This window comes from Sceloporus occidentalis, unplaced genomic scaffold, assembly GCF_023333645.1.
Source record: "Sceloporus occidentalis isolate IW3139 unplaced genomic scaffold, rSceOcc1.0.p SCAF_2, whole genome shotgun sequence".
Lineage (NCBI taxonomy): Eukaryota > Metazoa > Chordata > Lepidosauria > Squamata > Phrynosomatidae > Sceloporus > Sceloporus occidentalis.
Window position 1 is genome coordinate 48,936,968 of NW_028316982.1, and position 24,203 is coordinate 48,961,170.

At 41.6% G+C, this 24,203-nt stretch overlaps 1 protein-coding gene across 1 annotated transcript in view; it reads left to right on the top strand.

The window, feature by feature from the left end:
* GPC1 (glypican 1) overlaps positions 1–24,203 on the top strand; it is a 272,169-nt gene that overhangs the window by 139,796 nt on the left and 108,170 nt on the right. The window contains exon 2 of the mRNA XM_089509286.1: positions 6,468–6,626. Within this exon, the coding sequence (XP_089365412.1) occupies positions 6,468–6,626 (159 nt within the window). The remainder of the gene's footprint in view (positions 1–6,467; positions 6,627–24,203) is intronic.

The window sequence follows — 24,203 nt, forward strand, 5'->3', positions numbered from 1 at the left end:
AAACCTTGGAAAGAATGAAACAAGAACTGTAGGTTATGATGTGGGGAAATGGAAGCATATTTCATAGCAGTTTTCTTTAGCATTTTCTGTTGTTGCTTTTGTCCTCAGTGGGGGAGAAAAGAGATACCGTATATACTCAACATAAATTGACATCATGTATAAATCAAGGACAGGTTTTGGGGCCAAAATAATGGATTTTGATATCACCCATGGATAAGCAGAGGGTAAAACTTAAGGGCATGTAACAAAGGATGTAAAGGATGGGGCAAAGGAAAACAATGTCAAAGAACTTACAGAATTTCAGCAGGCATGATTGTTTGTGCTTACCTTAAAGGCTGGATGAATGAGATAGTAGAGGGAAGTCAGTGCTTCCAGGATAGATTACACCTCTGTCTTTCACCAGGGGATGGTTCTTTTTTTATAAGAGTTAAGGTACAATATTTACATTGACCCATGGATAAGTCGACAGATTTTGGGGGACAATTTTTGTTTAAAATTTCTAAACTTATACATGGGTATATACAGTAAAATAATTTCCTTAGCCATGGAAGAAAAGGTGTCCCTCAAGAACATTTTCTCTGTTGTCTTTACATCTCAAATATGTCTGTGTGAAGCCAAGGGTTGTGGCATGCTAAGCTTCTTGCATCATTGTCTGCCGAAAGTCAGTAATTTCTGACTTAATGACAACCCTAAGGTGAAGCCATCATGGGGTTTTCTTGGGAAGATTTGTTTAGAAGAGGTTTGCCTTTGCCTTCCTCTGAGACTGAGAGAGTGTGACTTGTCCAAGATCACCCAGTGAGTTTCCATGGGACCTCTGGGACACTGGTCTCCAGAGTCGTAGTCCAGTGCTCAAACTGCTACACCATAACTATTCTGGTGTAAACAGTGGCAGTAGAAGCAAAAAGACCTTGGGCACAGGAAGCAAGACACTGGTGATACAAGCTACTTGAAGCTGGTGCATTTTGTCTCCTTTCCCTCATTACTACTATGTGACTCTGAGAAAATCAATGACTTCTTCAGTGTACCAACATGATTAGAACCACAGGATCCTCCTCTCAAAAAGAATATGTAAAAACATCATTTAAGAACAGCGGAGAGCTGCTAAATTGTTGTGAACTGGGTGTTTAATTTTGGTGGTGCTGGTGCTAGTGCTGGTGGCGGTGCTGCTGCTGGTTTTGGTGTATGTCTTCAAGTCATTTTTGACTTCCAGCTCCACACTACCATGGGGTTTTCTGAGGCACATGGTGGCTTGCCCAAGGTCACCATGTGGTATTCCATAGCTAATCTGGGATTTGAACCTGATCTCCAGAGTCATAGTCCAGTGCTCAAACCACTATTCCATAAACACTCCAATTGGCATAAACTATAGCAATGCAGCCAAATTCTGCCATGACCACTATAATGCTCTCCTAAAACTGACTATGCTTGCTCCCCAAGATTACAGTATCATCTCACTTATTTTCAGTGGTGACTGGCACAGCTTTGCTTTGGTCTCTCTCATTTCAGTAAATATAAATGCCATAAAGATGCTGGAGAAGACAGGTAGAGGTGGTGCTTCTTCCACCCAGAATAGCGGAGTGACCTACTGTGTTACATGGTTGGGTTTGCAAGGACTTGAGAAGAGACCACCAGAGCAGCAGCTGATGTTGCTGCTGTACTTGAATAAGACACAATGTTATGCTACATCTGGGACTTTTTAGTGTTCTACCTGGGCCTAAATACCCTGAAGGCATCATATCCCTTCTGAGTTTGGAAGCTAAGCAGGGTCAACCCTGGTTAGTGTTTTGATGGAAGACTGCCAATGAATACCAAGTGCTGTAGGCTATATATCAAAGTAAGAACTGACAAAACCACCTCTGAGTATTCCTTACCTAAGAAAACCCTGACAGTGTCAGTAAAATATTCCATTTTCTGTCCCTCCAAAAAATGACAGTAGTGGGTCTCATTGGCTGCTTTTCTTTCCCATGACCATTATTCACATTTCCTTTCCCATTTATCCTTGACTATAAGTCAGAAGGTAAGATGAAAACTTATAAACCTAAGGTATGTATAAAAAGGACATTTAAATTAGTGCAATCAGGTATTTCTTCCTCTTTTTGCATTATTTATTTAAACAATTATAACCTGTCATTCTCTGCAAAATAATCCAAGATGTTACAGATAAATATATAACCACTCCAATTATAATTTGAGTTTCATGGATCAAAATTGGCTTTCCTTTGCTGCAAAATTGTTTTCAGAAGCTGAGTCCAATTTGTCCTTTCTTCCACTATCCCCCAAGAAAGAATGCTTTATAACTGACTAGTGACTCTCAAACAGAGCTTGGTGTATTTGGTACAAGTCATGTTGTCTTGGGGATTCTGGGAATTATTGTCCAAATAAACTAAATTTGCCAAGCTCTGTATCAGATCATCTGCTTTTGCAGAGGAGAATATGGTTCTGTGGGTTGGGGGATTCTGTTTACCATCAGGAGGAAGAAAAATAACCTCTTACTGTCTGCCTCACATGCACACCAAAGGACAAAAATGTTATGCACTCAGCTCAGCACTATTCACCCTCCTAGTACCTATTAAAAGGTCTCTTTCATCCTTTCATTATACTATTCTCAGTATATTTCATTCCAGTGGGCACAGCTGTTTTGCTTAGTCAGCGGCAGCCTTGAAAATGGAAATTGTTGCTCTGCCCAAGGATTATTGCTTATTAATCAGTGCGAGATCCTGACTATGATCTCAGTGTAGGAGTGTCTAGGAGGCTGTGTGCTTTGTGGTTGTGAAGAAAGACACACATCCTCAACACCATTCTGTCTTCCCATATTTCCTATTATACTCCCATTTCAGCCAAGAAGAAAAAATAAAATAAAACCAGATGATTTGAAAAAAGCAAAAATCTGGAGGAAAAAAACCCCAATAGTACTGTTAATGTTTTCTTGAGCAGACAGAGAAAAAAAGTGAAGAAATGACAGGAGAGATCAGCATCGTGGGATAAGATCAAAAATGAAAAGATGTCTTTGAAAACAAATTTCCTTTACATTGTGCATGCCATTTGCATTGTAAAGAGGAAATAAGGAACCATTTTCGTCTTCTTGTATTGACGTTTTGTGAAACCAAATGCCCCAGATATACCCCTAAACAAATAGAAATGAAAGTGGATGTTATGAAGGAGCTGATGGTGTTATTCAGACTGTTTGAAAAGCCAGATTTGTAGACTGATTGCCGAACACTAGCTTGTGTTGAATATTGTGGGAAGGCTTTGCCCCCTTTCCTCTTTTATCTTTATCAGTTTTTTCCCCTTGAGGAGGAAATCTGACACTTTTGTGAAATGTATTTTGTGGGGCTGTGTGCAGTGGGAAGAACTGAAAGGGACATTTTTGTCAATAAAATGGGACACATGCAGTTTCTTACATTTTTCTGCAATTTAAAACTATGGCTTGATACTTGGGTACCTGTGGGATAGTCTTTTCTTGCATCAAGGTACAGAAACTTTGGCTCTCTATATATATTTTTTTACTATAACTCCCATAAACCATTACCATCAGCAATACTGGCTGCAGCTTCTGAGAACAGATATGTAAAATATATGAGGGCCAAAGTTCCCTCACCCTATTCCTGCATTAAAGTGCCCAGATGCTGAGGTGGGCATTGGATGCCTCCTTTTGGGCACCCCACTAGCTGAAATAAGATGGTTGGTGAGTGGCAAGATGGCTGTTACAGTTGTGGCACTACATAAATGGAGCTCTTTCAATACAGAATGCAGCTGTTAAGCAGATAACCCCCTTCCTAGGGATCTTCTTGGGGTCTTGGAAGCTGACATCTTCATTGTGATCTGACTATAGGCACTTAACCGGACATTTGCAGGTTACTCCCACCCATCACTTTCCACCAGCCACTATATGGCCACAGAGAGGGGCACACGATGAGTCTTGGGTGGAGATATTTTGTAGTTTGCCATGTCAGAACTTAGTGATATGTCTCCTAATACAAGATCTTATCCAGTAAAAAAACAAAACAGGGAACAGTGTATTTTGCAGTAAAAGCACTTTGCTACACAAATACATTTTTCATTAAAAGTCTCAAAATGTGAAAAATCATTTAAAAAGTTTTATTTTAAAAACGAGCTCATAATTTTGTTTATCGAAAGAAGAAAAAGTTTTGAAATTATTTATTTTTGCAAGCTATAATAAAGTAAACTAAGAGTTATATTCCTGCTCTGAACTCTTTTCTAGAAATGTCAGAATGTTCTTCCCTGGGCAATGGAATAGCGATCCTTGTTTTGATTTCAAATACCCAAACCTTACGTTAGAGGCTCTACAGACTGGCACTTTGTGCTTGCCTGTAAGCGGAGCAATGGTGCAGCGTTTCCACACTGGATGCCATGGCTCCACCCCTTTTGTGCCATGATGCCACGTGCCCTTCTAGATGGCACGTGGCATCATGGCGCAGCCCTGGTGCTGCATCTAGACGATGCAGCACTGAAAGGGCATCCAAAAGCTGCACCACCGTGGCTATGACGCCCTTTCCAGAGCGTAAGAACTACTCGCCATTTATGGGTTCTTTTTGCACTGGGTTGGGGGTGTGGCATGCAGTTGCCATGTCCCCAATCCCAGCGCTTCTAGGGGCAGCGTACAGCCATCCCTTATGGGCTGTCTGTACAGCTCCTTAGAAAAAGAATTACATTGCATTTGATTGCTTTTGGACAAATAAATGAGGTAAAGATGGCTTCTAAGTAAGACCAGGCTCATTTCTTTGTAGTTTAATTAGGATAAGTAAAATTAATACAAGAAAAAATTAATCTGATAAAGGATTAAGATTCCAGGAGATTGGTTTCTAAATCCCTTTTGGCCATGGAAACACACTGGGTGGCATTGATCAAGTCACACTCTCTCAGCTTCAGAAGAAGGCAAGAGCAAAGCCTTTTTGAACAAATCCTGCCAAGAAAACTCCATGATAAGTATTCCTTAGGGTTGCCATATGTCAGAAATGACTTGAAGGCACACAGCAATAACAAAATTTCATATTGCTCACTGGAAGATGAAGAATGCCTCTCCTCTTTCCTCGCAGGGAAGAAGAATCTAGAATATGTTTAGGGATAACCTAAATAATTACTGTGTGTGAGAAGTAGGGGTTAGGTGAGGAGGAAGAAGTCATGGAGAAAGAGGAATATGAGGGGTTTATATCTTTTCCTCTGATAATCTGCTGTTCCCAGAAGAAAGTGGCAGAGATCCAGTGCTATCTATATTAGGAAGAAGCAAGAAGGAGGCAATACAGGGTCCCTTGGGATACAGAGCACTGAACTTGCAGTCTGGTGTTCCTGTTGGGGCACAGAGAAAAGTGATTCTAGACAGGTCTATGCTATTACCTCGTTGCTGCCAAATATTGAGTACTTATCTATCCAGCCAATCTGAAATATCACTGACAGTGTTTTCACCAGCTCCGCAGTTTACAGAGTGATTTAGAGTACAAAACATATTCATCATCTCCAAGAACAGGAGCCTTAAAGCTCTGAGTGCTGAAAGGTGTGTGCCTGGGAGGAGCCCTTACAGATTCTGAAGGCAGCCTCTCCATTTGCAGAACTGCTGAGACAAAACAGACAAGATGAGACATGGGTTTCAATATACACTGCAACTCAGCTGTGACATAAAAAGCAGCCATTCCATAAAAGACCAGGCAGCATTGTTATGATCACAATACAGTAAAATTATATTGTACGCATTGACTTCTTTGTAATTAGATTATTTTAGGGTATGGGCAGACAAGATATGTTTTTCACTGATTGAATTTATTGAAGAAAATTCCTGTCAGCAAGTGAATAGGAGGAACAGTCTGAGGTTTATTTCTAGGTGTAGACCAAGTGTGGGATTCTCCTAGTGGCTGAAAGGCTGCATTGGCCACCTGCAAGATCTTGAATGGCTGAACATGCACATATATAACGCCAGGCCTCCTTTAGAAAAAAACAGCAATACTGAAACATTTTAAACTTTTTTTTTAAAAAAATGTTGATATCCAATTTATTTTCTGGTTTAAAAATAGCATTTTGGCCCCGAAACAGCCCTGTGTGCATGCAAAATGTGTAAAGGCCCACCCCAAATTACCTACAGAATGTGGAGCGAAAATATGTTTTGCTTTTTAAAAAATTAATAGATTTTTAAAAATAGAGGGGACCATTGAAAAAGTGGACTGTACTTTGCCCACCTATGTGGTAAAGCTGTGGCTGCTGATTTTCCCTTGATAAAGAGTGGATTAGTAATCCTTCAGGAATGGATTAGCAACCCTTTAACGATTGCTGCACATTCTCTCACTCTCACTCACACCCTAGTAACTCTGTGATGGCATTTATTTATTTATTTCCCGCCTTTCTTCCAAAATAGAATCCAAGGTGGCATACAACATTTTAAAAGCACAATACAATTTAAAAACTGTTCATACAGATGTATGTATGTAAAACTGTTTCTTTCTTTTTTTTTCTCCCAGGGGAACACTTGAGGATCTGCCCACAAGGTTATACTTGCTGTACCAGTGAAATGGAAGAGAACTTTGCCAACAAGAGCAGAAGTGAATTTGAAGGCATGTTGAAAGAGGCCATGCGCTCAGTGCAAGTAATCTTGACAGCCCAGTACAAGAACTTTGATGGTAAGCATTGCAAACTACATACAGCCTGGCCTAGTCCTGGAAACTAGGCACCATCACCTGTGCTTTTGCACTTAACTATTTATCCACATTTACTTGCGATGTTAACTAGGAGTTAACTACCCAAACACTGGGCAGCAGTGGAATTTGGAAGAAAAATCCAGTTACTGTACCATGTAGTTTATTGTTTGTTTATTTTTTAAGTGAATACATTTTTACTCACTCTTCTGTATGGCTGGTTTTGTTATTAATCTTCTTCCCTAAGGACTCTGTACAAACATATACAGCAGATCTTAAGACCTATAGAAAAGTCTTGGTTTGTTGTCAAAACTCTATGTGGAAGCTGAAGTAAAAAGAATTCAGCGAACAGACAGTAAAGCAAAAATTGGAAAGTGTCAAGCTGTGTGTCATGGCTCTAAAGAAATAAATCCGGTTTCCAGAAACCAGGGAAACCTATGCAGTCTTTCTGTTACTGAATAGATCAGAACAGGAAAATTATAGCATGTGTTAGATGTTCTAGAGCAGTGATTCCCAAATTCTGGTCCTCCAGAGCCCTGGAGCCCTGGTGGTGCAGTGGTTAAATCCCTGTACTGCAGCCACTCACTCACAAACTATAAGGTTGCAAGTTCAATAACAGTGAAGGGCTCAAGCTTGACTCAGGCTTGCATCCTTCTGAGGAGGTTGCTAAAATGAGTACCCAGATTGTTGGTGGCAATTAGATTACACTTTGTAAACCACTTAGAGAGTGCTTAAGTGCACTGATAAGTGGTATAGAAATGTACTTGCTATTGCTATTGCTATTGCTATTGCTATTGAACTTCAGTTCCCACAAGTGTCAACCATCTTGACCAATGGTCAGAGAGTCTGGGAGCTGAAGTCCAAAACACCTGGAAGACAGGAGTTTGGGAATCACTGTTCTAGAGCTACACATGCATCAAAATACCTTTGGACAAAAACAGGGGAAAGTGTAGCATCTATAGATTCTATGCCAGCAGGAATCAAGGCTATTCCTGTTTGCTTGGACCAGCTTTAATTAATCACCTATACATGAACACACAGTCTATTCGATCTGGACATCTCAAAATGGGAAGGGACTGGGTATCACATGGATTGTGAGTGTGCATATGCCCACACAATTTAGATGGTGTATCCAGCACAAAGTGTACACACATAAGTACATAAATCAAAAGTGGGGTGTGCAGACATCTTTTGCATTCCATGCCTCCTATGCTCCAAACACACAAAAAACAATTTTTCTGGAGAAACTGAGCAAGGTTTTTGTTTGTTTGCTTATTCGTTTGCTTCTCAAGGCTTCCATAAGTGGCCACAACTACTACCCCTCCTGTGACGAACTGACTTACAAACCAGCCAATCAGAAGCCAGAGATCCACTAGCCAATCAGGTGCTGGCTGAGGAGTTTAAAGATTCTGCTTGGCAGTGGGGTTGAGTCAGTTAGGGTTTGGAATCCTGAGGGATGAAGCTGGAGTTCAGTGGGGGAGATAGTGAGTGTTAGGTCCAGAGAGGGACAGTATTAGTTCTAGAGAGTCTAGAGAGGAGAGACTCAGTGTAGCCAGACTCAGGAAGAGGGGTTCGGGTTTCCTAATTTCTGGGGTGATAGTATAGCCTGTGTGGCTGAGTTATTATTAGAAAGTTAAAACCAGACTTATATATATGTAACAAAAGAAGGCATAGCAACAACTTCATGTCAAAGTTACCTTTGCCTATTCTGTGTTAAAATAAACTGTTATTCTTGTTTAACTATTCTCTTGGCCTGTGATTTAACATCCATCCACACTACTGACCTTTAAAAACCCACAGGTATATTGGGTCACAAAGAAGGAAAGAATTGTGAGGTGGTGGGGACACGTTACACCTCCCCAATACTTTTAACCTCTATACCAAGGAAAAAGAAAGGAAAGTGGGAATAGGTGACTTTGGCATTTTATGTACATATTTTGCCAATTCTGGGAGTGGTATGGTGCATGCTAGGGGATAAGATTTGGACCACAGCCCACCAAAGCTGCTCACTCCTGATCTAAAAAGTATTTCAATCTAGAGTAATGGAAAATTCATATTTCACTGGGAAAGAAATAGTCTTCAGCTGATGCCATTACTAGTTAATTCAATGTTTTGGACCTGTGAACTTATGTTTGCCTGTATTTACAAATGTAGGACACTGAGATAAATCTACCCTTTTGACTTGGATGTACTTAAAAGTAGAATGTTCTATATAATACACAACATACCAGACAGATTGTCTGATACTTAGTTTTTTGGGGTTTTTTTCCAAAACAAGTCTAGGGTTTATCTTAAAATTACTGATTGGAATTGCATATTTCTTTTATATTTGTTTTCCCAATGGTTTGAGAAATATCATATACAGAACCTATTTCTTATAACATTTTAACTAAGTCATGAAGTAATGTGTACCTTCAGTAGAACAAGCAAAATACTATTTTATCAAACTATTATGTATAAATCATTGTTCCTTTGCAGCAGCTGTAACCTCAGCTGTTGCCCTGGGCTCAGTGAAGATGTTCCCTATTCCCATCATGGTTCTTTCTACTTGCTTAGCTATTGTCACAATCAGTGTTTTCTATATGATGTAAGCAAGCTGATTTTTGAGAGATCTATTGGACTTATGCCATATTTTCCTTCTTTGCAGCCTTACTAGATATTTCAGATAGAGACAAGCTGAAACTAGCAGAGGAATGTTGGAGCTGGGCTGCACAACACTAGGGCATGAAGGCAAATGTGTGCCCAGTATGTGAGATTGCTTATTGTTTAATGCCAAAGTACACATTTTAGACTCTATGACATAGTAGAGTCTCCTCATAGAGCTGGAATCAGGGTATAAATAAGCTCAATAAATAAGTAAATAATAGTACACACCCAGAGTGCAGCATCTGCAATACACAGTCTGAGATGTTCACAGTATTCTTTGTTCTTGGAGAATTTAACATAAGCTTTCTTGTTCTGATGTACCTTCAGGTCTACTCCAATGTATGATGACTCTATCCTAAGATTTTCTTGGCAAGGTTTATTCAGAGGAGAATTACCTTTGTCTTCTTTTAAGGCTGAGTGACTATGACTTACCCAAGGTCATCCAGTAGGTTTCCATGGCTAAGCAGAGATTTGAACTCCCTCCTGGAATTCTAACTCAGCAGTCAGACCACTAACACTATTGGCTCATCCAGTGTTTGACATAAAACATCAGATGGCTTCCCTTCAGTGGTGTAGCAGATCTGCTCTTTTTGACTGAACTTTAAGGAATCAACCCCTATTGTTCAACCCTATTCTCAGAATAAGTTCAATACCTTAGATATCTCCTTTAAAGTTCAGACAACCCCTGATGTTCATTACCCAACTGCCATGGAAGCCACATAAGCATGTCTGGGTCAAGTGCCTAAAGTCATCAAAATGGCATCTCCCCCATTCCATGTACAGAATACATCCAGGTAGACAGTTGATTCTTACTTGCAGTGGGCAAGTTGATTCTTTCCTGGAAGGACAGCAGTACAGCTGGCTGGTTTAGGAGGTGGAGAGGCCAAGTTGTGTGGCACAAAGAAGTTCAATACTACCCTACAGCATCTTGCCATTCCACTTGGCAGCAACTCACTTCCTGTCTGAATAGATGCTGCAATATAGTTGTGGCACCAGTTTGTGTCATATGAGCAGAGCAACGAATGCATCATACCTGGGTTGTCACCCTCTTGGCTTGTTCAGTCAGGGGCCTTTCCAGATGGTGCTGATTGTAATGTATTCAGAGAAGGCTACTAGACAATACAGCCAATCCAGGCCAGCAACAGACAATCCCGACTTTCAGGGATTGAATGCATCCCTGTATTGGATCGAGGCAGATAACAACAAACAAAAACAATAAAATCAAACATGACTATCAATAGATAAAAGCATAACAGGATATAATAGATCCTAGTTCCCCAATCTCCCTCCCACCCTAAAATACAGCGCACCCGCATCATACGCGGGTGCGCTTTACGCGGACTTGAGCTTACGCACTCAAGCCGCGGGGCAGAAGGGGCGGCGCGTCCCATTCAATTGAATGGGCGCGTGCGCCCCGCGCGCCGCCGCACTACCATGCCGCCGTGCACGAGCCCCATTGTTTCCAATGGGGCTTGACCATAGGCGGAATTCGCCTTATGCGGAGGGATCCGGAACAGATCCCTGCGTAAGGCGAAGGCCGACTGTACCATTAAAAACAAAATGTACTGAGTAAATTATGTTGAGACTAAAGGAGATTATCACATGGGGATAAGAAACAGGAAAGAAATGTAATGCTCCTCTCATTATCATGCAATTGTGCAAAGATTATCACACAACGTCATGCTCATCCCGTACTTACCCATTAATAGCTTATAATCATCCTGTCATCATCCTGTAATAAGCTATTCACGGGAGTTTACCATTAATAAGATATTACAGGAAGATTATAGGCTATTAACGGAATAAGTACAGGATGAGTGCGATGTCATGTGATAATCTTCGCACAATTGTGCGATAATGATGAGAGCATCCCATTTCTCATCCCCATGTGATAATCTCCTATAATATATAAGTGATTCATTATAAAAAGTTGTTTGTATCATTCTAGAGTAGTGGTTCTCAATCTTCCTAATGCCGCGATCCTTTAATACAGTTCCTCATGTTGTGGTGACCCCCACCCATAAAATTGGTTCCTGAGACCATCAGAAATATGTGTTTTCTGATGGTCTTAGGCGACCCCTGTGAAAGGGTTGCTTGACCCCCAAAGGGGCCGTGACCCACAGGTTGAAAACCACTGTTCTAAAATTTTACATAGTGAATATTACATCCTACTAGTGATACACAGTTAGTGTGTGGTTTTGGGACTATAAGAATAAGAATAAAGAGAATAAGAGTAAAAACGTACATAAACATCTTTTCACAATCCATAGACAAATCAAGCTAGATGGAATCCATTGGCTCACTGAACTGAATAGTCATCTCTGATATTTTTACTCGAGATAGATAGTAGTGGGCTGGAAAACTGAATACACAAAGATGAAGCTAACAACATTTTTCCCCTGGCATGCTTAGAAGAGATCATATATTCCTGTGGGTTAAATTCAAAACAGCTTTGGTTAAACTGGAATCTCAAATTTGCAACAGTTAATTTGTATGGCTTTCCTCTACATAAAAGTGTCATTGTTCAAATAAATAATATACAGGTATTGCTTGTGCAAAGCACACCAGGATATTCACTTCTCTGGCTGCTCTAATAAGCGCCTACCTCCAAGAAAACTTGTGATAAACATAGTTTAAAAGATAGAAAATGGTTCTTGATGAAATAACATCATGAATAAAATCGAAGTGGTTGCTATACAAGGTCTCTGAACCATTAGCTCTTGGTTAAATTTTATAGCAATAACTGAGAATCTTAAGCAGTTCATCCACAATTTCTACTATAGTTTAAGAACAGCTGACATCAGTTGACAAGGAAGTTAGAAAATAAAGCTTTCTTTAAAATCACACATAGACAGGAATCTTGCTGGTACACTAAACTACTAGCAGTTGCACTTATACAACAAGGTTCCACAGCAAGGGACAGACAAAATCTGTCTGTTAAAATCTGTCAAAAAGCCAATTTTAAGCAACCTGTTTTCTGACACTTTTTCCCCTTCTACCACCACCGTCATACCAACTAGTTATATGGCTACATATATTACACCTACCGATTCCAGTCATAGTTTGTCTCTTTCACTACTGTTCATGTTATTCTGTTGTTAAATGGGTTTAGTTTGTATGAAACAAGGGAGAAGGAAGGGTTACTGAAACTTGATTTAACTAGGGAGAAGTAACTGCTACCCTATTTATATATACAAAAGAGAGAGACACAGTGAGACCACATCTTATCTTGTTGATGTGACAAAAGCAGTGAATTAAGAGCCTAGGAAGGTGTTGACTTTTTGTCCAACCTCATATTCAGCTTTGAAAGGAGAAATTAGAATCAGACCCTTTTCAGAAGACAGTTGCTTGTGTAAACAGACCTTAATTGAGCATAGTGGATAAAATACTGTTTTGGTTTGCAGTTCCAGTCCCAATTCAACAATATTTACTCATTTGACAGAATTATAAATTGTCCCCTCCCACTGGGCACTTATACAAAACTTGAATAAAAGAGCAATAAAGCAGAATAAAATGAATAGTCATAGCAATGAAATATAAACAAAAGTCTGAGTGTATACTGAAGCATGTTTGGTAACTCAAGTGTGATAGGAATCTTGTTGGTCAAAAAGCCTTCAGCTGCTGACATATTTCCATATCAGCCCTCATTTTCCTCTGCAAACCCTATACTGAGCATTCTGCTTCATCTTGGTTATCTGTGTCTCTGTCTAGACCACATAGAGGCCTAAATACCCTCTGCGTTGAGCATTAGAACTGAGTCAAAATCTGTAAATGTCTGTCAGACCTGTATTCTGAGAGTGTTTCAGATATGTTTCTTTTTTTCATCCCCTGGGATAATAGAAGGTCACTTTGAAGTCTTTGCTGCATATATTTCTCACCAGTTTTTCCTTTTGAACGTCTTCATCTTCCCCACCCATTTACTGTGCTCTGGAATGAACACTGGGTTGGAAAGATTATAAAGTATGCAAAATGAAGACCAAGGCCAAGTTGCTAGCGCTTGAAAAGCTTAACGGGCAAGAGAGTTGTTGTTCTACTGCCGTCACTTACTGTGAGACCTCCCCCCGAGTCTGGAAAAGGAGGTTCTCCTGCTGGTGGTCCCCTCAGTTTTGCTGCCTACAAGTTGGGTAGACAGTTTCAAACAACCATTTATGGCTGCACTAAGTTTAACTGTTACATTAATTTAGTTAGTTTGTGAGGCAATTTTAGAGAATTTTTTTTTAAAAAAAGTTCCACTTCAAAGGGGGCGCTGAACTTAATCTCAACAGCTGCACAGTTTACAGTCTTGTAAATTAGGAAAAACATAACTATTTTGATATCAAAAAAAGCAACAAGTACTGCCTGTTTTCTCCTTATAATTCTTTTTAAAATCAGCAGAAAGCGGAAGGTGTGCCCTCTGCTGGTTAGTGACCAAACATTACCACTTCATCTGTGCCATCTGTAATAAATAGCCACAGAATTCTTAATATCTTTCCAATGATATTTTACAGTGTATCTGATTGGAAGTAAACTATTTCATTGGGGTGCAAGTTCTAAAAAGTTTGGCCTAAAAATGTTGTTTCTCTTCAGTGCGCAAGTATGACTAGGCACCTAGGTTTAGGCAGATTTTTTAGGTGTTTGCAAATGAATCATTTGGAATTGTTTGGTTTTACTCAGAAATTTGAACTCAGCTAATTAAGAAGCTGGGCCATACACAGAAGTGTAAAGAAATAAAAATAATTATGCGACAACACAAACAGCAATGCACTAATATCTCTAAGATAATGGCTCTTAATGCTTCAGATGTTTTAGATTTCATTCATGCGACTAAAATTAAGGTTCTCTTTGATTTACAGTGTGATATCAAAGAGGTTCATAAAGATCAGAATTTACCCTACACACTATGGTAGCTTTCAGCTCCATCCAGAGTTATGTAAATACACTTCCACTTCCACAGTGGGCCCTCTTGGAGCAAATTAGGGGGCACATAGAGGGTTGCAAGTACAGATGGAATCTGTTCTACCAGCAGCCTCCTTTCTGCTTGCAGACAGACACTGTGGGGTGCAACCCCAAACCAATGAATAAAACAAGAGTTTCTCAATAGGAAATGACAATGAGGAGCTATGCAATTGAGCAGAACAAGGCTGCTGGTATGACATTAATCAAAGCTCAATTGTTAAGACCTAAAATCTCCCCCCTTCCTCTCTTTCCCTAATTTAATCTTGTTGAATTATGCTCTTCCCAAACACTTGGGTGCCATTTAGTTACACAGACTGAGAGACAGCTGACCTTTAGCTGGGAGGTGGGACACTTGGTTTTTTCAACATTATTTAGTTCTTTTAAGAAAAATGTTAACATGTAATTAAAAAACTAATTCTGATTTCTTGAACAATTTGGGTCGTTTGTAAAATGAAACAAGGCAGACTATTTAGTTTTATTTGTAAGCTCTTTTGTTGTAAATTATGTAAGTGTGTATTTTTAGCAGGCTGTCTGCAAATGTATTTGATGTTAGCTGCAAACTAGTGAATGAATAGGCAGAGAAGACAACTGAAATCATGACTATGGCATTTTATTTGAACAGTTAAGCATTCACTTGAAACTCAATCACTAATTCAGATGGTAAAAGGAAGGAAGATTATGTTGGAAGTTGTCATGACCTAAAGATTAACAATCTGACTATCAATAAATTATTGTGATTTTTTCACCACTCATGCCTCAGATTTCAAAACCAAACAAATATTGCTTTGTTTAAATTAACATTCGATTTCATAGACACTACATTCTTCATTGCAGTCTTTGCATAGAGGGTTCTAATATATTACTCCAATGATTAATATGAAAGATTTAGGAGTGAAGGAATCAAGACAATAATGTAAAAAAGATCTCCTGAGAGATTTTTCACTGGGCTATAGAAATTATATTTCAGAGAAGATATTTCAGAATAATTTTTCCAACTTTTTTTCTTTAAATGTAGAAACAAAATTAATGGAATGTTATAATAATAATTTGTTTTATTTATATACCACTTTTCCAAAGATCATAGCGGTGAACAGCAAGTAAGTTAATTAGCAAGTAAGCTAATTTGCCCCCAACAGTCTGGGTACTCATTTTAGCGACCTCGGAAGGATGCAAGCCTGAGTCAAGCTTGGGCCCTTTTGCTGGTCTTGAACTCGCAACCTTGTGGTCTTGAGTGAATGGCTGCAGTACAAGCATTTAACCACTGCACCACCAGGGCTCCAGGGCTCTGAAGGACCAGAATTTGGGAATCACTGCTCTAGAACATCAAACACATGCCATAATTTTCCTGTTCTGATCTATTCAGTAACAGAAAGACTGCATAGGTTTCCCTGGTTTCTGCAGTGAGTGGCTGCAGTACAGGCATTTAACCACTATGACAACAGGGCTGACTAGAGCCATTTGTTTGAAGTATTTCTGTATTGCCTCCCAGCTCCCAAGGATTCCCAAGATGATGAACAAATAAAAACCAATTAAAACAGTACAGTGCACCCTTGCTTACGTGACGGATCCATTCTGGACCCACCCACCCCACATAAACACATAAAACACATATGCTCAAGCCCCATTAAAAGTAATGGGGCTCATGCATGTGGCACTCCATGGGGCGCGCGCACACAGCGCACACCCCATTACTTCTTCCTGGCACGCCAAGACTTCTTCCTGTGCAGGCTTCCAGCGTATGCTGGAAGTCGTGTATAACACGAGCGCACTGTACAAAGATAAAAAGATTTATAAAACACATTAAAATACTGTTTAAAGGCTCCTTAAAACAGTCTAAAAACAATCCTAGTATACAGTTTTAAAACCATTAAAACAGCAGTTTCAGACAGTGAATGCCATGTGAAACAGCACTGTTTTGGCTACCCACTAGAAGCTTAAAAGAGATGGGGCCAGCCTAGCTTCCTTGGGTAGGAAGATCTACAGTGAATGGTGTTGCCACTCCCAATGCCACCTGGTACAAGAGGCAGGGTTGCCAGGGTGTGTGGCTAAAAGGCCATGCTCACCCCTTCTTCTTTGCCATCTCATGAGGAGATCACCACAACTGCGAGCAAGCAGGGATGGAGGCACTTGGCCTTCCTGTTTTCTGCAGCAGTGGTGGTTCCTCATGAGGAAATGCAAGTGCCACAGGGAAGCAGGGTAGGGGCACCTGGCCTTTTTTCCTGAGGTGGTGGCGGCTTCTCATAAGGAAACCACTGCCACTGCAGGGAAAAAGGACAGGGTGGCCTCAGCCTTGTCCTTCCCTGCGATGGTGGCAACTTCTCATGAGGAACTGGTGCCACCATAGAGAAGCAGGTCCAAATGCCCCGACCTTATCCTTCTCCGTGGTGGTGGGGGCTGCTCATGAGGAATCGCTGCCACCGCAGGGAGTCAAAGCTGGGGGTCTTTGGCCTTGACCTTCTCCACAGTGGCAGTGGCTCCTCATAAGGAACCTGCACTTCAGGAAATCAGGGCCAGGGGCACTCAGCCTTGTCCTTTTCTGTGGTGGCGGCAGCTCCTTGTGAGGAACCATTGCCTCTGCAGGGAAGCGGGACTAGGATGTCAACCAGTGTGGACCACACTACTGCACCCCCTAGTGATGCCACTGTCTCCAGTCAAGGCACCGCTACTTTGAAAGCCCTATTATGTTTACCCACGAACCTAACTTTCACAAGGAAGATTATCGCACTGCGTTCTGAGAACATTCCGTATCATCACGTGATAAGAACGTTCCTGGAACAGATATTACTGCATTAGCAAACTAGAACGTGATCAGAACGTGATCAGAACATGATCAGAACGGCATTTTACCGCACAGCGATTCCTTTTTCTTGAAACCGTTCCGAGAACATATTCCACCAAGGCCGCCTCTGTCTCCTGATTGGCTGAAAGAATGACAGGCAGGGAGGCAGGGAAGCAGGCAGGCGAGCGACTGCAGTGAGGGAAGGGGGGGGTGTGAGAGAGAGGGGGGAAAGAAGGAGGGAGGGAAGGGAGGGAAGAAGGAGGGATCGGGAGGAAGGCAGGGAGAAAGAGAAATGGGGAGAGATGAGCCTTGCAAGTTACATCCCAAACCTCCTTTGCAAGGCTGGGAAGAAGGAGGAGCTCCATGCAGGTCTCTTCAAGCCGAAGGAAAGCAAGTTGCCAGGGAGGGACTGGGCCAATGGCAGAGCCCCGGCAGCCATAGCAGCTCTTTAAACCGGTTAGAAAAGAAGAGTCCTCTGCTGTCATCCCAATTCCCCATTTTGGCTGCTTGTCACCCTTTTGCCTCCTGTGTGTGTGCGCATGTAATGTGTGCCTTCATAGAATCATAGAATCATAGAGTTGGAAGAGACCACAAGGGCCATCCAGTCCAACCCCATTCTGCCATGCAGGAAATCACAATCAAAGCATCCCCAACAGATGGCCATCCAGCCTCTGCTTCAAGACCTCCAAGGAAGGAGACTCCACTACACTCTGAGGAAAGAGTGTGTTCCACTGTCGAACAGCCCTTACTCTCAGGAAGTTCCTCCTAATATTGAGGTGGGATCTCTTTTCCTGGAGCTTGCATCCATTGCTCCGGGTCCTAGTCTCTGGAGCAGCAGAAAACAAGCTTGCTCCCTCATCAATGTGACATCCCTTCAAATATTTAAACAGGGCTATCATATCACCTCTTAATCGTCTCTTCTCCAGGCTAAACATCCCCAGCTCCCTAAGGCGTTCCTCATAGGGCAAGGTTTCCAGACCCTTCACCATTTTAGTCACCCTCCAGTTTCTCAATGTCCTTTTTGAATTGTGGTGCCCAGAACTGGACACAATATTCCAGGTGGGGCCTGTGAGCTTCCCTCCCCGCTTTAATTCTTGTCTGGCTCTTTGCTATGGAATTCTGGGAGTTGTTTGCTTGCTTTTGTGTGTTGCTCCAAACAGAGGAGCTTTTGTGGGTTCTTTCCTGGAAGGAAGGAGGAGAAGGTCCTGGGCATCCCTGCCATCCCTGTTTCCTGCAGGCTGCCAGCACAGGAGCCCCGCTGGACATGACACCAGAACCCCCCCCCCCCACAGAAGCAGCCAGACCCTCTCCCTCTTGCTCCCTGCTCTGGCCCCCCTGTTTCCCTCTCTCTTTCTCTCTCTTTCCCTCCTTTCCTCTTCTCTCACTTGTCCCAACTTTCCTCCCTTCCCTCCCTCCTTCTTCCCCCCCCGACACACACACCTTCCCTCACTGCAGTCGCTCGCCTGCCTGCCTCCCTGCCTGTCATTCTTTCAGCCAATCAGGAGACGGAGGAATGAGAGAACGGATTTGAGAACGGATAAGAATACCGCACACACCTCTGTTGGAACGTTCTCATCACGTTTCAGCTCTCTGGGAACACATTCAATCTGTACCCTCCTGGAACACATGTGGAACACATTTAAACGTTCTGAGAACCCGATTGGAACACATACGTGCGGTATACTCAAATGTGTTCCGTTCTCATCACGTGATGAGAACGGTCTCAGAACGCAGTGCGATAATCTCCAAGGTGTTGGAACATGCAACAGGGCCTCCTCTGAAGATTTCATATTTCTGGCATTCTCCCATGAAAGGAGGCAGGCTTTCAGATATCTTCGCCTCAAATCATTCAGAGCTTTATAGGTCACCTGTACAAAGCACAATTTAGAATACAGATAAGATTCAGGAAAATGCAAAGACTTCCTCTATGGTATATCCCAATACTCATTCACTCATTAAGAGCCAACCAGTCTCAAGGCAATACTGCATGATGACTCTCCATTATCATAGAGGGCTAGGATGGCTTTAGTGTGGGCCAACAATCTGTTCATCCAAAGATCTGTAATAAAATAATCAGCCTCTTTATTTAGACTAAGCAGCTTTCAAGGCCATGTCAAATATTTATACTAGAAGATGTATACGGTGGGGAGTACATAAAGAGGATTATTTGTCATCATGTTTATTATGCAATTTTATGAAACATGCATTTTCTAAAAATGTACACTTGCACACATTATTGTAACAAAACCAGATCTCTCAGGGTCAGTACACTGGGACATTTTCACAAATGGGGACAATGACATCTTCGCCTATCCCTCATTATCAGCTCATTACTCAGTGACACTCTGCTGATTCTATTGCATGAGATATTCCATTATCCTTGCTGTTTTTTCTGTTTGTTTTATGTTTGTATGCATATAAGAAACACACACCAGACAGATAGAGATGAATTGACACACTCCCTACATTTTTGGAGCCTTCACTGGGGCATGGCTGTGAGGAGTGTCATGGTGACCACTTGTATATTGAAATTTATCCCTACGTACCACTGCTTTCACAGTCCTTAACAACAGACAGGCACATTTTGAAGGTAAGAAAAGCAGTCTGTAGTTTGAAACATCCATAAAAACCATGTTGAACAAAAAGGAAATTGGCTCAGTGACTGAGAAGAAACTTCAGAATCATTTCTATGAATCTGTCTTGCTTTTTTCTGCTGTGGTTGTTTGAGAAGCCCCTCCCCCTTTTTTTGAACTTGACAAACACAGCATGTTGCCCCACAGAGTAGTATGTCTGAGGCTTATGCAGGAGAAGTAAACAACCCTCAGAACAAAGGCCTTTTATTCCTCTTGGAAAGGAGGTGATAGGAAGCCTTGAGCAGTCCTGCTGTTTGTATGTTGTGAGAGAAGGAGGAAGAGGTGAGGAAATCTACCTTTAGAAAACACAAACAACAAGAAAGTGATTTAAGATTATCTGGCTGCTGCTTTCAACAGGAATCAAACCCTAGCAAAGAGGCAATTCATTCCTCACACAGTGAGTAGCAGCTTCTTTCTCAATAGTTATGATTTAACTGAAATGGGGCATGGTGTCTATCAAAAGCACATTCCAGAACTCAGGGAGATTAAACCTGACAGATAGCTGCCTCGGGGAAGTAAAGACTTCTATTGGGCTGTAACAGCTCTAGCACCTGGAGGGTTGCTTTCCCCCTCACAGTCCCTGCTTCTCCTATCAAAGCTGCCAACTTCCATTGTAGGCTTCTGGGCATGATTTCAGGTGCGTCCAATAGTTTGTTTTAAGGATGACATGAGCACAGTTCCTCCCCCCACCCCTTTATTTTTTTTAAGTCTGCTGACTGGGTGAGAAGACAATACGTCTGGGTTCAGTGGACAAGGAATAACAAAGCCTGATGCAGAGGGTAGAAGCTGACATGTTTCGTAAGCTGCTGTGCTTAACTGAAATTTAGGCCAGAAAAGTAAAGTGTTTGCTTCAGCCACTATACTCCATGGTGTAGCAGATGTTCCCATGGTGTGTCTCAAATAGATCTTCAGTGTTCAGACAAAAATGGAATGACATCTGTTTGAGGGACTTCAAATACAGCCCCAGCTTTGCTGTGATATACGACTGTGCACACTAAGTGAATGAAGTACAGTCAGTTGTTTCAGAGGACAATATTGGTGGATTTTACTTTAATGTTTAGAGGGAGTAATGTTTAAATCCCTTTGAAACCAGCTGTCTCATAGAATATACAGTCAATCAACCGAACTTTGATTATAAAAGCGTGATGTTACCATCGGCAACTGAAGAGATGTTATGAGGAATACTGTCACAATCACCCAGCTGGCTTGGGTCCAGAACGGTAAAGTGAGACAGGCACAGCTACATCCTTTATGCAGCCTTCCTCCAAGAGTCCTGTTAGTTGTAGCCAAGCTTTGATGCACCAGATTATGATAAACAGAACACCAAGAAAACATCTATTGTTCTTAGCATTACCACCATCCAGTTAACTCCTTTGTATGAGTGTAACAGTAATGCCATAGCTCAGAAAGGATACTTTTTGGACTACAGTTCCCAGAATCGCCCAGCCAGCACAACCACCAGGAGTTTTAGTTGAGCAAAGAATGTTTTCCAAACTCTGGGGAAAATCTATTTTAATACTAATTGTTTTTAAAGGACTAATTCTACTGGTAACTATTAGTCAATGAGAAACTTGTATTAAACAATTTTTTTAAAAAAAGAGAGAAAATGTGCTCATCTTTTCTTTATACTTCATAATATTCAACATAGGTCAGTGAGTCTCCTGCTTTCAGTTTATACCCATTTTGTGTTAGCAACATTAGCCCAAGTTTAAAAAAAATATTTGAGGAAAATAGACTTAATCCTAGCATTTTACCTTACGTGCTAGTTCTCCATGTGCAAGGACTTTCATGTGAAGGAACACACAGTGATACAGTCATGTGTCTGCAATGTGATGTGGTACAAAAAGGCTATATTGTAGGATAAAGTCATATATGTAGTGTGTTATGACTGTGTCAGAGTCACTGTTCTTATGTAAGAGACAGAACCCAAGTACCTCTCATGTGATTCTAATTTGGCACTGAGTAAGTATCCCATGTATAAGAATTCTTACAGTGTTATACTGTAGAATCTCGGGCGGGTTACAGACTGCCCGTTTTGGGCGGGCTGCACCCACCCCTTTCCCCGGGGTATCGGGGCCTCAGCGTCCAGAGCGGCAGCCACTGAGGCCCCGATACGCCGCTTTTCAGGCTGCGGGGAAGCGGCAAAAGGCCCCTTCCCCGCAGCCTAGAAAGGGGTTCCTTGGGGCTTCAAGCCCCAAGGACACCCCGTGGCGGCGGGGAGGAGGAGAAAGGGGCCGCTTGGCCCCTTTCTCCTTTGGTCCGCTGGGCGCAGCCGGGTGAAGGCTGCGCCCAGTGGACCAAACCAGGAAGGAGCTCCGAAACGGAGCTCCTTCCTGCTCCGTGCTAAGGGCACACTAAGTGCCCTGGTGCGGAGCGAGGACGTCACGTCCGTGCTGCCCCATATAGAGGTGGCGCGGTTGTGACGTCGTCATGGCGGTGGCCGTGTGGAACGGCCGCCGCCATTTTGTGAGCACAGAGCGCGCACTAGGGTTAGGGGGTGCGGAAGCACTGCCCCTTTCTAACCCTAGTACGCGCTCCACGCGTACTTTCTGGCCCGTTTGTAACGGGCCACAGACTATCAGAAGATTCCCTCAGCAGCTAAGACTGTCAATGCTGAATTCAGTACAGATTTGTTTAGAACAAGGATGAGTTGCTGTGGCCCATCAGTTTATATATCCCATCAGTCTTAGCCAACATTTCCTGTGGTGAAAGATTCTGGAAGTTGCAGTTCAAAAACCGTGGGATGGCCACAATTGCACGCCCCTAATTTAAAGAGAGGGTGGGTTGTAACCTTGTCTGTTTCACTGCATAAGCGAAACCATGTGGCCCTGTTTATTCTAATGAATCTTACTGGCCTTTCATCAGAACAACCCCTGGAAGAATTACATTTCCAAAAAGTCCATAAAGCAGTTTCTCCAATCTCTGAATCAATTGCAAAACCATATCCAAATTGGAAATATATGCACTATCTGGAAGACTCTTCAGGTGGCAGGAATTGATGGAGGTTACTTGCTGTCTTGAAAGGAAAAAATATATACTAGCAGAGAGAACTGACCAGGATCTGTGTTAGAATAAAGATGGCTTTCTCCAATGAATCAGAATTTCACTTTGAATACGTGAACAAGCCATTAAATTGTAATCACACAGTCTAATCAATTAATTCCTGCAACCCTAGTCTTTAATCATTTGAAAATGTTGACTAAGCTTTTTTCAAGACTTAAAGGCAAAAGGCAAAAAGGGATGTAGTGCTGCCTTTATGCTTGGCTTCATGCAAAGATACAGTCTGAAAATCATGCCAAAAATTTGGGATGTATGGGTATTTGTATTACATGCTTCCAATGTAAGTGGGGGGGGGGAGTGTTTGCAGGGAGACCATGTGACCTTATTTTCATACATTAAAGATGAGGGGGGCATGAGTCTTAAGATGTCTTCTTTGTGGATTTGGTGGCTCACTGTTCCACAGGAACAAATCCTTTTAAAAACCAAGTGTTTGTCAAAATGGTGTGCCCATAATAAATTACACCTTGAATCATAAGAACTGTACCACTCTATATTGGTCCTGTCTGCACTGGAGATGGACAGGAGATTGGCACGAGTTCTTATAGTTCTCCCTCCACTCAGTTAGGCAATTAATATTGCTCATTGGCAGTTTCAGGCATTGGCTAAGTCATGTCCATTAAAAGAAAATCATTAATCAAGTTAACATCTTCAGCCGAATGCCATGTCACATATTACTATTTTTTAAAAAAAAAAAATCAGTAACAACCTAGTGGCCATGGTCCTGCAACAAGTGAGGCAGTTGAAAATATTTATTACTATATCTGGATAAATAGTTTAAAATGCTGGAGCCAACCAAGCTGTTATGATGGCCTAAAACAGCAGAGTGGTTTCCTTGTAAAACATAAAGCCTTGTTTTAATGTCAGTAAAAATGAAAAAAAAATTGGTCCTTGAGGAGGAATAAATAGCAATAAATATATTGCTCTGTAGCATGTGGTAAACCTGCTGTTGAGATTCTCTTCTGTATGGAATGAAGTCTTGTTTGGTTAACTTGCACCTTTCAAGTAGCAATAAATAGTATAAATAAATAAACAGCAACATTAGACAGTGTTATCCCATCATATTTTCATTTTTAACAGGTGCTGTTGTTTCATTTTCAAAAGAAGACTGATGGCAGCTGCCATTAATTTTTAGATGTCAGTGGCTTCTTTGTTATTATTGTTATGAGCCTACAAGTGACTTATGGTTACCCTATTCTATGGCTTTCTTGACAAAATTTATTCAGAGGAGGTTTACCATTGCCTTCCTCCTCCTGCCGAAGGTCATACAGTGGGCTTCTGTGGCTAAGCAAGGATTTGAACACTTATGTCCTGGAGTCCTAGTTCAACACTTTAACCACATTAGCCTGGGACACATATTCAGTGGCTGCTACACAGCTGTAGGTTTTTTTTTTTAAAAAAACCGTTCTCTGTGCTGCTCTGCCCACCTTCCCACATGATTTCACAAGCAACTGTTGCAAACAAGCACTTGACTATTGTAGAACCTGCCCCCTTGATATGCTCTGATCATAC